Source organism: Nanorana parkeri, unplaced genomic scaffold (genome assembly GCF_000935625.1).
Source record: "Nanorana parkeri isolate BGI_ZX_2015 unplaced genomic scaffold, ASM93562v1 scaffold324, whole genome shotgun sequence".
NCBI lineage: Eukaryota > Metazoa > Chordata > Amphibia > Anura > Dicroglossidae > Nanorana > Nanorana parkeri.
In genome coordinates this window covers 475,482-496,815 of record NW_017306592.1, presented here as the reverse complement: position 1 = coordinate 496,815, position 21,334 = coordinate 475,482, and the positions used below count along the sequence as shown (strand labels likewise).

Here is a 21,334-nt window from a genome sequence, read left to right as displayed (position 1 = left end):
GTTATTTGGCCAATTACACTTTTCAAGAGTAAATTTTGATGACCCCTTCTATAAAGTACTCCCAAATGTCCCCTTTCACAGTCACCCTAACCTCAGTATACTGAGACGCCACAGTATACCGCGAGCTACTGCTCGCAGTATACTGAGACGCCGCAGCTGAAGCGGATCCCGACAATTATGTCTGGATCCGCCCAGCTGCGTGAGTAACAGCTGGCTCTGCCTATCTAGAGGCAGAGCCAGCTGTACCGGCCCCCTCCCCCTGTTCCGATCTGCCAGTCAGCGCTGGCGGATCGGAGCGGGGAGGGAGGAATCCAGCCCCTCCCCTGTCACGGCAGAGGGCTATGACAGGATCGAGAGGCGAGCGAACGCCGGTATGTGTTCGCTCACTTCCCGATCTACTGAGCGACCTGTGACAGTCTCATTGTCACAGGTCGGCTAGAACTATGAGGTGAGTGAAAAGCACCCACCTCATAGTTCTCCTTTAATGGGGCTTTCCAGGTAATCTTGGTGGGACCCCTCTGTGTATGGAGCCCTCTGACCATGTTTGTAGAAAGCCTCTGTAGATGAAAGGATCACAGACAAGCACAGGATCTTTCTTTTTATAAGAAGTCCTGTCTAATGGAAAAACTCAACATTGAAGTATATGTCAACCCAATCACTAAAATCTCATATACGCTTTTACATGTGAATGTAATTCCAAAAGTACATATTGTTTTTCACATTTAAATTGTCAGCTTTCATTAAAACAATTTCTGGTAAACCTGCAGTGAAGGTACAGGCTGACAATGATGTGTCCCTTTCTTCAAATTGTGCTCCTGTGTCATCACCCTGATACATGGACTTTTGATGGAGGCTTCCATTTTAAAGTGACACTAAACTCAGGTGTTAAACCTTAAAAAAACACTCACCTCATAGTTCTCCTTTAAAAGAAACATGTGCTTTGCCCATGCAGGGAAACACATCAGGTTTACTTTAAAAGGCAAGTGTAGCTTTTACTAAACTCCCCTAATTCATTCCCAGCCATGCCTCCTGAACTAACCTTTACTATCACACCCCACCCACCGTCATACTTACTCATGTATCAGTCATACCTTGTGCAATGTTTACTAATTCTCGGGCAGAAATCCAATTCTACATCAGCCACCTCTGACACCTCATGTACTTGCATATGGAAGCAACTACAGCGTACAGAACACCCCATACAAGTCTATGAGGGTTCAATGTGCAAATGTAGTGAGCACAGAAGAAGACTTCTGCCAGAGAAGAAGTAATTACTGCACAGGAGGAGTACAGGGATAAGTAAGAGACTGGGGTGGGGGTGTATGTGAAGATTAGTTTAGGAGAAGGGGGTGGATTAGAGGAATTATGTAAAGGACTACAGTTGTTTGTTAATTTCCACCTCACCTGCAGGATATATCCACCTTTTCATCTCTGCTCTTGCGCACTCAATTCAGTCGCAGGGAGTGAAGAAAATACCCAGGTATTAGGGACCATGTGATTCGCTCCATGCTCACCCCTGGGGCTTGGTTCTTGGCCCTGCGCTGAGACAGAGATGAGTAGAGTCTTCATCATTGTGTACTATGACTAGAGCAACTTGAAGCTTATATGGGGCTGTCTTTCTTTCACACCCAGTGGATGAACAGTGATGAGGGAAAGAAGAAACATTTGGCAAATGCAGAAAGGAAATGTAGTATGATGGTGAAATTGTTGTTTTGCCCTACATGGTCCACTATAAACTTGTATCCAAGGCTCTCAGAATTCAGACATTAAAATGTGGCTCTTAAAAATATATTTTCTGTTATTAAATGCATTGCTGCTTTGATTAATAAATCCCCAAAGTTGCCAGTGACCTCATCCTCTGAACTACTCTGACTTGAGGCATGTAAATGTTTTGGCTACCATGACCCAACACAGCCTCTACTCTCAGCCTCAGCCAAACACCCTACCAATGGAGGTTGTACAGCACAGAACAAGAAGCTAGACCTGCCTAAACGTAGTGTAAAAATCCTGCTGAAACCCGCCGTGGTGGGTCGTATAAAAGCAAACCAAATGGCTCAATAAAAGCACTGCCAAGATATATTACATAGTATTTGAGGTTGAATAAAGACATTAGTCCATCAAGTCCATCCGACTAAGATGACGGGATCCGCCCAGCTGCGTGAGTGACAAAATTATAGACTTGTCCCTGCAATACATCCCCTTTTTAATACAGGACAAGACCCTGCTAGCTTTGTTTACAGCAGCCTGGCACTGCAAACTACCTTTCAGTTTGTGGTCTACAATGACCCCCAAATCCTTCTCCATTTCTGACTTCCCCAGCGGCATACCCATAATTGTATAACCCATTTGTTTATTTTTAATTCCAAAGTGCATTACTTTGCATTTATCGACATTAAACCTCATCTGCCACATTAATGCCCACTCCCCTATTTTATCCAGGTCCTCCTGTAATGTTATAATGTCTAAGTCCGTGTCTATTACCCTCCCAATTTTGGTGTCATCCGCAAACACGGAAATATCGATGTTAACACCCTCCCCGATGTCATTAATAAATAAGTTGAACAATATGGGACCCAGCACAGAACCCTGAGGCACACCGCTCATTACACTAGCCCAGTCTGAAAAGGTGCCATTTACAGATACCCTCTGGACACGTTCCCGTAGCCAGTTCTCTATCCACGTACACACCACCTCATCTATGCCCATAGCCCTCAGCTTGTGTAGCAAGCGTTTGTGTGGTACCGTATCAAAAGCCTTTGAGAAATCCAGATATACCACATCCACCGGCTTACCTCCGTCCATATCTCTATTAATTTGGGGACTTAAACTCAAAGGACTGAACTAAAGCATCTCTTAATTGGTGTGGTCTGAATTTTCCTTTCGGACTGTAATTACATGAAGTGATCAGCAACAGTTGGACCAACTTTGGAACTTTTCACCATGTGTGGGTATCCTACAAAGGGAGACTACTTTTGGATCTGCCTTACCAGCGCCAGTGAAATTCTTTGTAAGACCTTGATACATTTGAATGAACACTTAGATCTGAGTGCCTCTGAACTCTGCACAGGTTGACAATGCTGCTATCCAGGGGTAGCTCTTTTGTTCCTCAATAGAGTGGAGCCACCTTAAGGCAGGAAGTGTGTTACTGGCTGGATAACCAGATGAAAATAAAAGAAAAAAAAGCCTAAAAAATACAACTAATGCAGCCACCACAACTAAGAATTGGTAAGCTGCAATATATTACATTATTGTTTTTGACTTTAGATACACTTTAATTATTATAAGTACCCAAAACTAATTCACAGAACCTTGGTGAAATCACCAAGAAACAGGCAAATGTCTGACTTTAAAAAAAGAAAAACTCTCCTAAACAGCCTAAAATAAACTGTTCAAGTCCACTATGAGGGGGAAAAAAGGCAGAGTGCTATTTATTTTACTCTGAACGATGTTTTACAGCCACAGATCAGAATATAGCTCTTTGCTATCTTTACTCTAAAACTTCCCAAGAAATGAAAAGCTTCTAGAACTTGGCAACACGTAAACAATCACATTTATTAAGCCCACAGCTACAGAATTCTGGTAGAAGAGAATTAATCAATAGTTTAGTCTTTCCTCTGGCATTGGGAGCACACCACCACAGAAAGAAATTAGTTACAGCTGAGTTGCAGCTAAAAGATAGAGAATTTATCTAAGAGCTCTACGGGCAATCATTACCAGCGCGCACTGGTGCAATAAGCCAGCCGATGCTCCCCGTCAGGCCTGTGTGTGAATGTACTGAAATATTAATGTGATGCTAGGCTAGAAATATGCCCTGGATTTCTACGTCTCAGACAAATCCACAGTTCTCAACAGCTTTTTGGCTGTCCCAGGGCTAATAAACTATAAGAGCCCATTCACACTTGTGTGTTGTGGCAAAGAATGCTAAAACAAATGGCAGCCCGCTATAGCGTACAGTAGTGCCCAGTGCACCACAATACATACACCATGCACTGTGGTTTGCTACATTGTTAAAACAAGGGTCATATACATTTTTTTATCTACTGTGGTGTATTGGCAGCCCATTCATAATGAATGAGTTGCCATAATGTAACACACGCTATTTAATGAATTGCAAAGGACCGCTTAAGTGTGAATGGGCCGTCAATGTTTATTTAGTATACAGGATGTTTCTGACAGAAGTCAGTTGAAGAATTGTGGGCATCTTCTACAGATTTCCGCTGGGGACTATACTTCTGCTATTGTATGACAAGAAAGTAAGTTCCACAAACAACAAATTATTCTCCATGCAGCTATAAAGTTACACATTAGTGACATAGCGGCACAGACCATGGTGGAAAGACCCAGCTGCTGAAGATCCTAATGATGGCTCAACCTTTGCAAGAGAGACATGACTGGCTTCACCAGTGGCAGTACAAATTCATAAAGATATCCTGCCATATTGGTGATATGGAAAACAGTGCTTCCATTTTGGAATAAATTGTGCAACAGTTCTGTCATATTTGCAACAGGTTTAAATACTCCCTAATCACTACGCATAGAAATTTGTTGCAAGTTCTGCCATTTGTCACGCTATTGTCACAACTACAGATTTCTAATGAGTATCTAAGACACTATTTATGAATTTCACAGACTGTTGTTAGGATTGCACACTTTTATGACCAGGCATATGGTGAAGGGCTGGATCCTCTATCTTTTTTTATGGTTAGCTTTGTTGGAGAGATGATCTCTCAACTCTGGCCCACTGCACTAGAAAATGAGTTGGGAATCTCTAGAGGGTTAATGAATAGAAATAAAAGTTTATGAAGATCGGTGCCTTCCCTCAGTCTTCTAATAAAAACTGCGAGAAAACAAAAGACATATCAATCTGAGTCAAGGATGGGTGTCCAGATGCACAGGAAGTGTGGAGCCAAGCAAAAGTACTTGTAGACACCTCAAGGTTTTTGCACATTGCCAGTAATGTTAGTGCACATGCTTAGATGGAACTTCAATGTTCATATTAAAGTCTCTGTTATTGTGTTTTGTTAGTCCCCATACTCCTATAGATGCATTCCGTGTGTTCTTTTTCTCCTCCAAAATGGCTAAAATCCTCTTCTTGAGGTCATCAGAGGGGTTGCCATGTTTTCACTCCACACCAAAGGCAGGATGAGGGATCCAGCAGGGCATGTTCCATTTTTATCCCCTTTAAGATCCCTCGTCCCTGGCCCGTAAGCCCTGTGTCCTGTTCTGTCAGGGATGATTATAAGTGGTGACAATGTCGATAACCATCCTCCTCAATGTACATCAGGACATTTCTGCACAACGTGACACTGCAACAGTAATTTTACCATAGGGAGAATAGTGTTGTTACTTTGCAAAAAATGGAGCACTGGCTGTCAGGACCACCAGGGATTAAATAAATAAATGAGGTTTGACAAAATTAAAGGTATCAAGCCTTTTTTAGAGTTAAACACATTTTACATGGTAATCTTTATAATTGTACTTAATCTAACTTGAACTTAGGTTTAACCCAACCCCAAAGACAAATATAATGAAAATAATATTATCAAACTGTTAGTGCCACCCACATGAGATTAAGGAAGAACTGCAGTCTGCCCCCAAACTGTAAGGGTTAACCGCTCACTTTGGCCTGTGGCAGTGAACACTCACCTCCGCCACCCCCACCGCCCTAGTGGTGGAATGTCTCTCAGCATCCTCATGTCTAATGCAGCTGTATTAGACAGGATGACCTCATGCGCCCATAGACTGCTGAAGCCTTAAGTGGGACTGAGGATCAGGTGAGTATATTTTCTTTATTTTAGCTCCTAACCCTAGCAGTTAACCCTTGCAGTGCGGAGGTAGCGCCACTGCAAATGTTAATTTTTAGATTGCCTGGAGTTCTTTAACAATTATAGTGTGTGTCCTTTTACCTGCAACCCTCAATAGATGAGCCAGCGACAGAAGCTTGGGTGCCTGCTTGTAGCTGGTGGAAGACTGAGAAATACACTTCTTGATGAGGCTAAGGCGATCCGAACACAAACGCACTGCAATGACAAAGAGTAAGACACAGGTTACATAAAAGCCATCTGAAAATTATACAAAAAATGTTGCCAAGCAGTGATTAAGTTGGAATTGGCCAGATAACCCCCGTGTAATTTCAGAACACCAATGTTTTCTATTACTGGATTCGCCAAACCTAAAATAGGCATACAAATGCAAAATAATTCAAAATATTAGGAGGGAGCTATATGGGACTTCCTCACTGGTCAAATATAATGTACTTTGTCTTATATCAAGGTACCCAGCATTCCTAAGGCATCCATCCACATAAGGGCTGCTGTTGGGACTTATACTCTGCTAGCCCGAGGAGCGGACATTTTCCCAACTAAGCCTAAATATCTATATGCAGGTCTATATACAAGCACGTATTGCACTGTTAGCCAAACAGAAAGCTGTAAAGCAAAAAAAAAAAGGGGAATTAGAAAAATATTTTCTATGCATACTGGACATCGGTTTCAGATCAATTCTGATGAACACATTTTACCAAAATATTTGTATAATGACTGAAGTAGTAGGTATTTTTGCAGCCATCCTTAAGCCTAGAAAATACTAATAAAATACAGAGTGTGGATGAGAGTGACCTAAATCTCACTTACTGATAACTGAATATGGACATACAGAGGGGTCCACCCTCTGAAAATGGCTAAAAAGAATGACAATGTTGTCATAACAGCGCAATCACACCTCCATACACGCTTCATTCACCTATACACACTGGATCCAATTCATATAGCACTGTTGTTACATAACAGCAGGGCATAGTAAACCAGCTTGCATATCAGTCTTGTTACTTTGTAAGGCAAGTCGGTGTCAGTCCTTAAGGCCCCTTTTACACAGGTGGCCAGATCAAGTCCGCCTGTCCGTTTTCCAGGTCGATTCAATTGGAAACCCAGTGCTAGTCTATAGGTAGCTGGGTCTAAATGGACATGTGACCATTTTCAACTGGTAACCCCCAGCTCTGGCCAGGTCCGGAGAAACAAATGGAACAGAGTTCCGTTTTGCCAGACAGGGGGTAATCTGATGTAAATAGACACATATCCGTTTACATCCGACTCCCCATAGAGCAACATGGGGTGTGGCAGTTTTAGTATGACTTGTTTTAGCAGAAGGGAAAAAAAAGAGTTGGATGTTCGCAGACCTCAAACAATGAAGTCAACCCCAAAGTACCCACCATGTTTTACTTTTTTTCCAGATAAAATACAACTTGAACTAATGAAGAGTCTTTGGACAGAGAACAAAATAGTTATCATCAGAGTCTACAATGGCGAACAGTAACAGTCCATGCTTAAAATCTGCATGGTTCCTCTACAGCCTGGCCAAGATTACTGTACTTACCTTAGTCAAACGTACCAAGCACTAGGAGGAACATAACCCCAAGCTGCAGCATGGTTCTCCTCCAAGGGCTGCAGTGCTCATTGTGAGTTTTGTCCAAAATAAATGCTGGCTTTTTTGGAACTGGAAGCATTGGTAAAAAAAAAAAAATGGGACTCCAGACTCGGTGGAAGAGGGATGAGCCCTACCTAAAAGATACAGCAGAAACCACATGGGTAGTAATTGAATCCTATATAGTCCACAATTTGTATTGCGAACAACAGCTCGTGGAGCACAGGCTTGACACTGATCCTCACAGACATTGCTCAACCCTGATCCTCAATGGCTGCCAACAAGGCACATTTTCTTTCCTAATATAAAGGGATACAGCTAGCAACCATTATGATAGGACATAACTGATTACGGTACTTGCAAGCAAGGCCAGTTTCATACATTCTAGGCCACCTAGGTCTTGCAGGCCCTCTAAGTTCCCAGTCAATGATTTAGCCCTAGTACCTCATAGCTGCACAAGCCATACCACGGCTAGTAGTGGAAAAGGCTGAAAGAGACATTTCACCCATTCTGTGTCAGTACAACCAGAGTTGAATAAGATCTTGGGACAAACCGCAGGGGCAACAACAAAGAAAACCCAGCTTATTTGCACCAGGAAGGCAACGCAGCAGTCTAGAACCATTTACTGTACACATTAATCATTTATTGATCATGTTCTACATGATGTGATTGTGCACGGCCTGTGGCTGCCCTAAGCCATAGGCTATGTAGGAATCTGGCCATGCTTGTAAGTCTGTCAAGACACCCAAACTACATGCACTGTTTGATGACTTTACTTGTCTTGATACCCGACTGGTGATTTGTTTTAAAAATGCTGCTATAATGAAAGGGTTAGCAAACAGCAACACCAGGAAAAAATCAGCAGACATCCATCAAAACATGAATCTGCCAACAGTGTGAGATATCAACCACTGCAATGGTTTTCAGAAACCTCTGACCATGGCTCACTCTTCTCTTCTAGACATCCAGAAAGCGATACATGGAAGACTGGCTGCCAATGATTCCAGCATACACTGAGCCTCTCCTTGGATTTCCAAACAATTGGACTGACAAAGCAGAAGTGTAGACATTTATCACAATTGGAGAAACATGGAGCGCAGGAGCAGATGTTCCACACAGACAATAACATAGAGTGGGCTACAGATGCTGAACACAGAGCTGTGAGCTCAGAAAAGAGATAATGAAAGCCACATTAAGCAGTGAAGTGTGCGCGCCTTCTAATAGGTAATCAGTATGCAAAACGGCAATGTTCTGGAGAAGAACAAAAGCTGCTGGAGAACTTTCCCCAAGGTAACCAAATTACACTGTAACAACTTGCAGCCACTTACTACTCCTCAATAAACTCCCCTGTCTGCTCCAGCCAGAGCCATCTTTCTTGTGTACAGATTAAGAGAGCCGTCTCAGGAATAAACTATATTTATTTGGCTATTTCCAGCGTGCATATACAGCATTAGTTATAAAGTAGCACATTGCTGCTATTAAAGCTTAGCCTAGCCTGCTGGATGGAGATATAAAAATGTCTGCATATGTTTAATGGATATTCCAATGGTCTTAAATGTTTTAAGGAATGAAAAAAAGACCTGTGCATCGGAGAATGTTTGCTTTTCCCTTTAATATTAGATGCAGACTCAGGTGATGGTAAAAACAGAAAAAAATGATGTAACGTCACATTACACTAATAATTCTGGATGACATTATGTCATATCGAACATGCAAGTCATTTAAGGCCTTAAATGTATTTACCCCTAATAATGAATTTCTCTTATTTGCTATTAAATATATAATTGGAAGAGTTTTGCTACATCACTTCAAAAGGTGCCTTTTGTTAATTTTCACCAGGTGATCCTGCCACTAACACACTTCCTGTCCTAGGGTGACAACGCGCTGGCAGCGCTTCACTTAAATTGCATTTGACCTCCCAAAGCTGTATCAGCCTGTGTTTGCATTCCCATTCACTTGTATCGGTGGGGGTGGTTCTAACATAAGCAAAAGCCCATTGACACAGTCCCATCTCTGCTAGGACTGTCCGAGGCCTGTTGCTCCTAGCTGATGGATTCTATGTCTTTGCCTCTGGACTATCATGACTCTGTACTGGTCTATCACTTTGCCTCTGGACTATCATGACACTGTACTGGTCTATCACTTTGCCTCTGGACTATCATGTCTCTGTACTGGTCTGTCTCTTTGCCTCTGGACTATCATGACTCTGTACTGGTCTATCACTTTGCCTCTGGACTATCATGACTCTGTACTGGTCTATCACTTTGCCTCTGGACTATCATGACACTGTACTGGTCTATCACTTTGCCTCTGGACTATCATGACTCTGTACTGGTCTGTCTCTTTGACTCTGAACTATCATGTCTCTGTACTGGTCTGTCTCTTTGCCTCTGGACTATCATGACTCTGTACTGGTCTATCACTTTGCCTCTGGACTATCACGTCTCTGTACTGGTCTGTCTCTTTGCCTCTGGACTATCATGACACTGTACTGGTCTGTCTCTTTGCCTCTGGACTATCATGTCTCTGTACTGGTCTATCACTTTTCCTCTGGACTATCATGACACTGTACTGGTCTGTCTCTTTGCCTCTGGACAATCATGACACTGTACTGGTCTGTCTCTTTGCCTCTGGACAATCATGACACTGTACTGGTCTATCACTTTGCCTCTGGACTATCATGTATCTGTACTGGTCTGTCTCTTTGCCTCTGGACTATCATGACACTGTACTGGTCTGTCACTTTTCCTCTGGACTATCATGACACTGTACTGGTCTGTCTCTTTGCCTCTAGACAATCATGACACTGTACTGGTCTATCACTTTGCTTCTGGGCAATCATGACACTGTACTGGTCTATCACTTTGCCTCTGGACAATGATGACTCTGTAATGGTCTATCACTTTGCCTCTGGACAATCATGATGCTGTACTGAACAGTCATGACACTATACTGGTCTGTCACTTTGCCTCTGAACAGTCATGACACTGTACTGGTCTCTGTCCTGTCTGTCCTGATAACAATGGTCTCTGTCCTGTCTGTCCTGATAACAATGGCAGACACAGTGCAGTGGCCTTTTTTTTTTTTTGCTCTTGATAATAAGGAGACATGGTAGTGGTGTGTCTCTCTGCTTCTTGACCACAATGTCACAGTGCAGTGGTTTACCTTGGTGCCTCTTAGCGATACGTTTTCGATACAATCCCCTTCAGTGTGAACTTGGTTGTTAAAAACAGCTTGTTTGCAGGAACAGCACACATGGACTCACACTTGTGTGAAAAGTTATCTGCACACTCCTGTAACTCATGCCCATTCGGATATGTTGGCGAACACAAATGGTATCAAAACCCCTTTCAGGTGGTCTGTCTCCCTATTAAGGAAATATAATATCTCTACTTCTCCTGGTGATCATTATTACTAGGACGTAAAGTTAGAAAAAGAAATCCAAAATTGTGAGGTGTTACCAGAACAGGAATCGAGGGAAAATCTCCCAATAGAAAAGACATGTCCCTTACTTTGGAGAGATTATATTTCTTTCTGATGCGTCTTCAGGACAGAAAGAAAAAAAAATCTACCAAATAGGAATCAGATAGCAAAACAAAACAAAAAAAAAAAAACTTTGGCCATTTTCTTTCCCAATTTTAATATCAATAGAGTAAGCCAGCACACCCAATCACTTCACACAAGTATATTGTGTTATATTAGAAAAAGGTATACAAACAGCATAGATACAATGTTCAAAGAACAAAAATCAGCCGATTCATACAGAACTATACGAGGCAGATGGTAAAGAACCCATAAACCCCTTTCTCACGAGACTAGCTCAAGAACGGGTTTACTATCCCCAAACATTTGGTTCTTGGGCCTCATTTATTTTTTGGTCTTTCTCCCTGACTACGACACTTTTGTACTTTTATGCAGATATGGCTTATTTGCTGCATTACTTTATCCAACTGTTAGTCATCTCTATGATGTTTATATACCTTTTTCTACTATAACACAATGTATTTGTAAGTGATTGGGTTGCTGGCTTATATTATATTTTCTGGATTGATACGAAGGGAGGAGGGTAGCTCCCCTTAGCTTTTTCCTCCTCACTGATTGTTTATTTTTGCGGTGTGAAAAATACCACTTTCTAAAATGTTTAGCTTTCAATCACACTTTAAGTACAACTATCATCATGTGTAAAAAGAGGCTAGAGAAAAACTTGATTGCTTGATATAATGCCTCCAGTACACCGTACATTATAACAAAGAAAAGGCACAACATGATGATTATCGTGGGTCAGCAAAACAAGCATATGAATTACAAAGCTGAGCAAGGGTGTCAGACATTGCAAGCAGCTGCGGCAGAGAAGACGGGGGTTTAATATCACATTGTTTAAAGGAAATAGGTAATGGTGCCTTTGAGGTTTGAGAACGAAGAGTAAATGTGTTACAAGTATTATAATTGTACCAGAATTATACAGGCAATACAGCATGTAAGAGAAGGATACCATTCTGAAAATACATGCAATAGGGTAAAACACATGCTGTGCAAATGTGGGATACCTGGATAAGCAACTATATGCTCTCAGAGGTGGGACAAATACTATAGCTGCCTTGAATACCTCTGAGACAACGGGACGTCACAATCCCAGTACCCCGCTTCTCTCCCCTTCCTCCCTTTTTTCAAACTGCTGACGCTTCTTCAATGTCTTGTCTCTTCTTCCTTTTACATTCCACTCTAAGCTATTACTTCACTAGTTTCTGCCTTTCCTAGTTAATCTCTTTATTTCTCAAGCCTCACTTGTTGAGTGTTAACAGACCAATGAAGGGAGTGTAGCTTGTCTTTCTAAGCAGGACCTAATTTGCTACCTTTAATACTACTCCAACAATTTTCAGCAATGTTTTGTGCCAACAGTGAGGTCAGCTGCCTCCCTGAATATACTGAATGACCAGGTTTTTCCATCAATTGATTTTTTTCTTCACTGATGGCACGTTGGGCATATTCCAAGATGACAATGCCAGGATTCATCGGGCTCAGATTGTGAAAGAGTGGTTCAGAGAGCATGAGACATCATTGTCACACATGGATTGTCTACCACAGAGTCCAGACCTTAACCCCATTGAGAATCTTTGGGATGTGCTAGAGAAGACTTTGCGCAGTGGTCTGACTCTCCCATCATCACTACAAGATCTTGGTGAAAAATGAATGCAGCACTGGATGGAAATAAATGTTGTGACATTGCATAAGCTTATCGAAACAATGCTATGGTGAATATGTCCTGTAATCAAAGCTAAAGGCGGTCCAATGAAATATTAGAGTCTGTGACTTTTTTGGACAGACAGTGTAAATGTTCTATGTTTAATAAGGCCCAAAAGTGCCAGTGTTTCAACACTGGTTTTTTTTTTCCCTGTTTTTTGTAGCGCATTTTAACACCTTTCACAGGCGTTTTCTGTTCATATGTAAAAGCATTTTAAGGCTTATTTTCAGCTCATTTTCAGTTGTCCAATAAAAACCAGTCTCAGATGCAGAAACAAACTAAAAAAAGCACGAAAAACGGGCTGATCTGTGTTTTTCCATTGAAGTCTATAGAGCAAAACGAGTTGATAAGTGCCACAAAAGAAGTGCATTGGCTATTTAAACAACAGTGCATTGTTACGCGCGTTTGCACAAACGGCCCCCATATGACTACATGGGATGTTGATTTGCATGCTTCAGCGAGGAAAAAAACGTGTGACGAAACGACTTGGTGTGAACAGGGCCTTAATGTATCTTATTTGTACTTTTTAATTTTTTAAACACAATAAAAACTACTGAAACATAAAACAAGATATGACTTGAAGGTATGGGTGGGCAAGACTGGCGTTATTACAAAGTATATGCCAGAAGTGAAACTCTAAAGGTGGCCATACACTGTACAACCCTTGCAAGACTTTTGTCTTGCGATGGTTGTAAAGTAATTTAAAAAAACGTACGATCTGCCCATCTTGGACAGGCAGATCATACTTGCGATCATCGCAAGCCGAACCGCTGAGGGGCAGGCCTCCGATTACTGCAATGCTGAACGGGCAGTGTTTGGCAGTTGTCGAACAAGCACGCCACTAACCCGTCGAGAATCGTACGATTCTCGGCGGGTTTTCCAGCCTGCTTGTTCGACGGAAGACGTGCGACCGTACAGTAGAAACGTGCGACCGTACATTTGCATCCGATTACCTCCGAGTCCCTCTAGGTAAGGAAAAAAAAAAGAGGAAAAAGGCAACATGGGTCCATTAAGTTATGTTTTTTTCTTTATCACAAGATGGAGAAAAAACTGAACGAACATAAATGTCACAAAAGTTCTACTATGATTCAGTAGTGGATTTGCTAAAGGATCCCTTGCCTATCGAAACGGATTTTCGTGAAGGCCCCGTTCACATATAGCGACTTATCGCGCGGTTTCCGCCGCGATATCGCGCATTTTTGCAGCGCCGGCTAATGATAGTCAATGGAGCTGTCTTAGCTCCGCGTCGCTCGTCGCGGTCGCAAGTCGCTTCTACCGGACCCTTTTTTTGGCGGATTTTGCGCGATTTTGCTTTTTTTCTATGGAGCCCGACGGAGAAGGTCGCGCTACCGTCGCTGGATCGTCGCTGGAACGTCGCCACGAAAGTCGCGCTATCCCGGCCGCTGCAAAGGTATGTCGCTACATGTGAACTGGGCCTTAAAGGGGCCATTAGGCTGGATTCACGCTGTCCCATGTACATGGTAGCGCCCATGCGTAGGTGTGAATGGGCCCATATAACTTACCTTTGCCTTTTACACAAAACTGCAGCACATAGATTTGACTCAGCCCCATAAGAAAGCATTATAATTCTACTTGAAATACATTTAATGCAGCAAAGGTTTGCTGCATCAAAACAGACCTGTGTGAATAGGCCTTTAAATGATCTGTAACGTCCCAGCATATACTATCCGGTTATAACATCAGCATTGTAATAGGAATATATACTAGAGTTGTATTTGATAAAGCAATTAAAGCTCACTTGAAAAAATACAAACATGCCAGTGACTTAGAATAGAGAGATCACTAGTGTGGGATATAATAAATAGATTTCTTAAGGAAGATGCTCATAGTATGTACTTCCTCAATGCACTGACACAATTTCACTCAGTCGTGTAAATATTCACTTACTTGTATCACCACTCTAACTAAGCCTGCCATCTGAACAAAGAAACATGCTCATTGCTTGCTGGAAGCAATGCATGTTGGGATACGTAGTCTTGAGTAGTGATGGGCTCGTAGTGATGGGCTCGGGCATGTTCGCAGCTCCACGTGCCGAGCCCCCTAGGAAGCTGACAGCGTCGCAGTGTCAATCACAGGTACTGAGACATTATCCTGGTCCGCAGCTGCAGAGATCGGGAAATGTCTCAGTACCTGTGATTGGCGCTGCGACGCTGTCAGCTTCCTGGCAGGCTCGGCACGTGGAGCTGCAAACACGCCCGAGTCCATCACTAGTCTTGAGGAATGGAGATTGCATCACATCAAGCAGCAGGGTAAGAGACGCAAAGCACACTGGGAATTCAGGAAGATGCTGAAAGTGATGGGCAGACGGAAGGCAGCACATAAAAGGGATTTTTTTGCACTGAGAATTAAATGTATAATTATTTAGCACGGCACAACACAAGCTTCATTTACATCTTCAATAAGTAAGTTTACAAACGTCTAGATCAATATGGTTGCTAGGAGTGGAATAGAAATAACAGAAATTCAATAGAGAAATACATATTTATTTCTAGTTTTTGACCGTAGATATCCTTTAAATCAAGGGATGAAGACGCAGATGTCATGAAGTAGCACAGCAGTTTGTCTCTCCACAATATAATCATTGCTTTGTCATTTCTGTATTATTGCGCCTTGTGTTGCAGCAACCTTTTTACAAAATGCTAAGCAATCTGTGCGAACAAGCCACAAACCAATCAGCTTGTAAAAGCCGCACTGTTGTCTTGTTCCTCGGAGCTCTCCAAGGTACTGAAGGGCCTTTCACAGTACGGACATAAGTAACGTATGCACTGCTACCTAGAGGCAATTTAGCTGTATTTCCAGAAAGCAGAGCTTTGTTTCTCAATGAAAAGTCTCTAATGGGGGTGGCGCAGTCCCTTCTAACTACAGAAGAAAGATCTTGGATAATGGCTCTGCTGTATATCCCGGTGGCATAGCAAACGAGCACGTCTTAAAAGTTGGGTTTTAAAAAGAGCTTTTTTTGACGAAAGCTTAAAAGAGCTAAGAAAACAAAATGTGATCCTTCTATACTGCTGACAAATGTTGCAAGAAACGCGTAGCTTCTGGGCACTGTCATCACCCCAAGGAATAAACGACACCCTTATCACATAAAAATCCTTCCATCTGTAAGGTGCACTTAGCAGAGTATAAAGCAGCACAGTGATTGAGAGATATATGTACCGAGAAGCATTTACAGACAGAGGCAGGACGAGTGCAGATGGAGGCTATAAATCAAGAGAATATTAAAGTGGATTTCGAAAGACACCACCATTGTTTTCTGAAATGCCTGGAAACAACAGAGGAAGACTGAGACACTATAAACTTTATAGCTCCAAAGTGGTGAAGCAGAAGTTGTGTAATATATATATATATATATATATATATGAAACATATGTGTCCATGTGGGCCCCTTGGATCCCAGGCTGTACAATGGCTCTTCTGTACTGAATTACACCATAGCATTGGAATCATAAGTTTAGCACACGCTTTGGCACAGTACCATACTTGCATGCATTGTCATTATTTTCTCAATGGCACCCCAATGCACCTCTGTGCAAGCATGAATTGCAATAGTACCACAGCAATCTGTGACGTGGTAAAAAAAGGTAATGCATGTACTTTATTACCGCATAGCGGCAGGGACAGTACTGCACATTGCATGCCCGCTGAGACGTAGATTGGGGTGCCATTGAGAATAAATGGAAATGCAACACACAGCGCATCTAACATGCAACAATGTGCGTTAGAGTGCGCTTAAAGTGCAGATCTCTCAGGTTTAGCGCAATGCTGTGGTGTGAACGGGTCCTACGGAAAACTGAAAGAAGTCCAGAGGATGTCATGGCTGACTTCCTTCTAAATAGTAATAGCGGTCTAGCTGTCTATGGCTTTAGTTGCTGACCCAGAACACACATGCAGATTAGGAAATTGGGGTAAAGTCAAAAGTCATGATCTGTATACTCATTCCAGGTCCTAGTCTCATAAAGTATTACAGTGCATCTAAAGCCAATGTTTTATTTTTGGCTACCAGGATATACAGAGAAGGTGAATTTCCCCCAACGCAATATTACCGCAACAATTTATTAAACCCAAGTTTTCAGTATGAAATGCATTCAGTAAAACACAATATAATAAGCATTTTTTTGTGTGGGGTATAATATCAAAGATGAGGCTGTTCTGAGTAAAAGGATACCATGTAGCAAGCCTGAAACATGTCAAGCCTCAAATGCCCGTGAAATAGTGGGAAACTTTGGTATCCTAAATTGTCCATAGGCGTCACGTTAACCCTTTCGCTGCCAAGACCCTTTTTGTGTTTTTTTGCACACGTTATAATCCACATTTTAGACCTAGAAATTAGTTAAAACCCCCAAATATTATATATTTGCTGAGAGCACAGACCCTGTATAAAATGGTGGCAGTTGCAAATTTTTACCTTCTCACGATTTTAGTGCAACTCTTTATCAAACCCAACAATATGGTAAACAAAAATGCACTTAAGTTAATTTTGGTGCCCCAAAACACAAAACAAGACCCAGAATTGCTTCCAATGTAATGTTTAAAGGGGCCCGCTGCCAGCGATGTATGACATATGTTGGTGGCAGAGAAAGGGTCAAGGATCGTCAGTTTAGTTAACTGTGAATAATGTCCCTGGAGATATTGTTCTCAGTCTGGCGGGTGCAAAAATACCAAACATGTGTGGCACAATCATCGTTTGGTGCATGCATTTGTGTATGTGGGGGGGGGTAATGGAAAAATACGATGTGTGACCCCTCCAAAATTCATACCAGACCCTTACGACAAAAAAGTGGGGTTCCCCCTTCAAATAAGAAGCCCTAATGTAAAACGGAGCTCCAAATTTGAAGGCAGACTCCGATGTTAAGGGTGAGTTCCACCTTTACATCAGGATCCCCAGACGCCCCCCCCACCCCTCCTTTCACATCAGAGTCTGCAGTCTCCCCTTCACATCAGATTCCCCATTCTCCCTTTCACATCAGAGTCCTCAGTCCCCCCTCCACATCAGAGTCCTCAGTCTCCCCTTCATATCGGATTCCTCAGTCTCCCCTTCATATCGGATTCCTCAGTCTCCCCTTCATATCGGATTCCTCAGTCCCCCCTCCACATCAGAGTCTTCAGCCTCCCCTTCACATCAGATTATTCAGTCTCCCCTTCAAATCAGAGTCCTCAGTCTCCCCTTTACATCAGAGTCCTCAGTCTCCCCTTTACATCAGAGTCTTCAGCCTCCCCTTCACATCAGAGTCCTACTATCACACAAGGAACTGCAGCTGAGGAAATAAGGCAAGGGTGGGAGGTGGACTAGACATGGACAGAATCTGCACCATGGATAGGCATGACGCTATGCAAACATTTTGAGGTATCCCTAAGGAAGCCAGGAGGCACCCTGGTTGAGAAAAGCTGTTCTAGATATTGGAGAGGAGATCTGATGAAGAAGGAATGGGGGTTAAAACACAACTTTCATGGCATCAAGATTAAGTTGTTGAACCATCAATTTTATCACCAACTTTTCCCGTAAGCCCATGTTCCGATTTTGTTAGCATGCAGCCAGAGTTTCCATTTTATGATCTACGAGCAGCCAACCATCCTTTTCTAAATGTCATCTGCATTCCTGCATTAGACGTAGGTAAGCATTAATACAATTTGCACTACACCGGCTTCAATGATACAGAATGTAAAATGGTCGGCATGCACAGCGAAGGAGAACAGTCCATTAAGGGCAATAGAAATGTTACCTAAGTAGCTGTAGAGTGAGAGGTGACATTTTCGCAGGGCCATTAAACAAATGGAGGGAAGTCAATCTGTGACCATCTCCTCACGCGAGCTACACTGTGACCTTTCCCAAAGCTCCTGTGAATATAGCTGAGCATTGACCGTTAAATGATCTTCATCTGTCAGCTGATTTACAGCAATAGTGAGACAGTTCCCCTTCATTTGAGCGCAGTAGATGGGAAGGGGGGTCTTTACTCAGACAGGTCTATTTGAGAGCAAAAGCAAGGAGGGGGATCTTCAACGAGGCAGGTCTGTTTGGGGGGTCTTGGAGACCCCTGCTGTCTCTTAGCCCCCCATGTGATAGCAATAAAGTTAAGTGTAAAAAAAAAGTAATAAAAAAGGATAATAAAAACAAAGCATACAAAAACAAATTTTTTTAAAGTCCCCCCGCCCCACACATACACACGCAAACATGCGTCGGGTGCGCTTACGTGCGAAAATGACGATTGTGCCGCACATGTTACATATCACCGTGAACGTCGCAGTGAGAGCAATAATTTTAGGGCCATTAATCACTGATAACACTAAACTGTTAAGCAGTAAAAGCGGTTAAAGTGTCGCCTATGGCCAATTTTCATTGTGGTCGTTTGTTTTGTGATTTTGCAGACGGGCACACAATTTTAAAGCATGACATGTTTGGTGTCTATTTACCCGACGTGACCCCGTCTTTTAAATGTTTACCAAAAATGTAGGTAAGAATAAATGTTTTATAACATAACATAGGGAAAACATTATTTTTTTTCGAAATGTACAGTACTTTTTTCATTATATAGTAAAAAATAACCACCCCTCCCCCGTGGTGATTATATGCCACCAAAAGAAAGCTCTATCTATCCCCAAAAAATGTTAACACAAATTGCAAGGCTATAGTCCGGTCATGCTGACTGATGACATTTTTGACTGACTGGTGAGACACCCTAAAAATTGTCAAGCCGTGTAGATGGATGGATGGATAGATAGATAGATATATATAACAAAAAATGTCCAGGTTTAGCAGCACTCAATCATCTTTATTTGAGGGAGAGAGGGAGGGAGAGAAGGAGGGAGGCAGGGAGGGAGGGAGAGGGAAAGGGAGAGAGGGAGGGAGGAAAGAGAAAGGGAGAGAGGTTTTTTTAATCCAACCAATTGATTAATCGAAAAAAATTATCGGCCAACTAATCGATTATGAAAATAATCGTTAGCTACAGCCCTATGAAAGTTCCAGCTCTATTCTACCTGAATTTACCCTATTGACCTGGGGAAGGTAACCTTGGCACTCCAGCTGTTGTGGAACTACAAGCCCCATGAAACACTGCAAAAAACATGCTTGACAGCCGCAAGCATGGCTTTCAGAGTCAGAAGCGAGATGGGATCTGTAGTTTCACCACAACTGCAGGGCTGAGGTTGCTTACCCATAGAGAGACAGACAGATAGAAAAACAGGCAGATACATTTTTATTCTGTCCCAACAGTGAGTGACATGTGATGAAGAATTGCATAGGTGTTATTACAAACACGTTTCCATTGGCGCTGATAATTGAAGAGATGGCAGGAATGCAGCGGCATGACAGTAAATGATGTAGGAGAGCCGCGGCTGTTGACGGAGGGGTAATTCAGTGTTCTGTGAAGCAGATGATCATATTACCCAGCTTATAAACCCCCACTGACATATAGAAGTACACTTAATAACCCCTGAATATTTCGGTCTATACAATAATTGCTGTTAAATGAAGTGTGATCGATCTGACTACATCGAAGATTCATAATGACACATTCCCGGAACAAATGTCTCTTACATTTCTAGTTTTGTGACTTTTAAATCACGGCGGAGGAAAAGTACCTCATTCAGATCTCTTCATTACATCTCTAAAAAGTTACAGGTAAAGTCATATGAAACTCTTACAGGTTTATGTTTGTTTTTTTTTTCAATAATGAATCCCGGTTAAATATAATGAATCCCGACCAAATATACATCGCCCAGCAAAAGTATTTCTTTACATTTTTACCCAAGCACTTACAGTCATCATGTTTCTGAACAGCTCCAATTCTCTCAGCTCAGCTTCCCTGAACCTGCTGTCTAGTACAAGGTCACAGGGGACAGAGCAGAATCCAGCAATCGTCCATCTACTAGCTTGGAGAAGAGAGGAGATGGGAGGAGTGTTTTGCCCTGCTGTGTCTGTGTGTTTGTGGATAAACACACAGCTTACTAGCACACGCAAGGGTGGCTCCATAGGATCCTGCAAGGGATAGGAGCCACCCTAAAACAGAATATCAGAGCCAGTGGTGCTCTGGGGACCAACTGATTCCACAGGAAACTAAAACTTTTAAATATCAAGAAGCAGGGTCCATTGTAAGTGATTTAATAAGGATTTGAAATAGCTATATTGCAGCTTACCAGCACTTTCTGCTTTTATAGCCTCACGTGACAGAAAGTAGGACTGGGGGGTGTAGCAAACAATGTATATTGATTAAAACTCTTCGCACACTCTTCCCACTCTCGGAAAGTAGGGGTTATGCTACTGGACGCTGAGATCGAACTGCTTACCCTGCTTCTTACATCATCATTGCTTTTTTATACCATTTTCTGAATAAGCCCCCAAAGCAGCTAAAGTCATGCCAGTAGACCAGCCTTCTCCATGGCACCCTGAGGTGCTTTCTGGCATTGTCAGAGACGCCCTCAAATATTTGCACGTATCATACACTTCTATGGTGCAGGCCAGCCTACCACCAGAAATACTGAAATGCAAGGCGCTAACCTGGAGGGGGAGAGCTGCATCCCGGACTGCCATCCAGAAGTCCACTTCCGTCCAGTCCTGCTCCACCTCTTGCATTATGGTCATTAATATAAGGTAGGACTCTGACGTAAAAAGGGGTTCCTAATGTGAAGGGGGGCTGATATGAAAGGAGGGGGGGGGGG

General features: G+C 42.4%; 1 protein-coding gene across 1 annotated transcript in view; it reads right to left on the bottom strand.

Moving 5' to 3' along the window:
• Window positions 1-21,334, bottom strand: part of NBAS (neuroblastoma amplified sequence) — a 578,163-nt gene that overhangs the window by 313,647 nt on the left and 243,182 nt on the right. Inside the window, exon 32 of the mRNA XM_018558184.1 lies at window positions 5,907-6,020. Within this exon, the coding sequence (XP_018413686.1) occupies window positions 5,907-6,020 (114 nt within the window). The remainder of the gene's footprint in view (window positions 1-5,906; window positions 6,021-21,334) is intronic.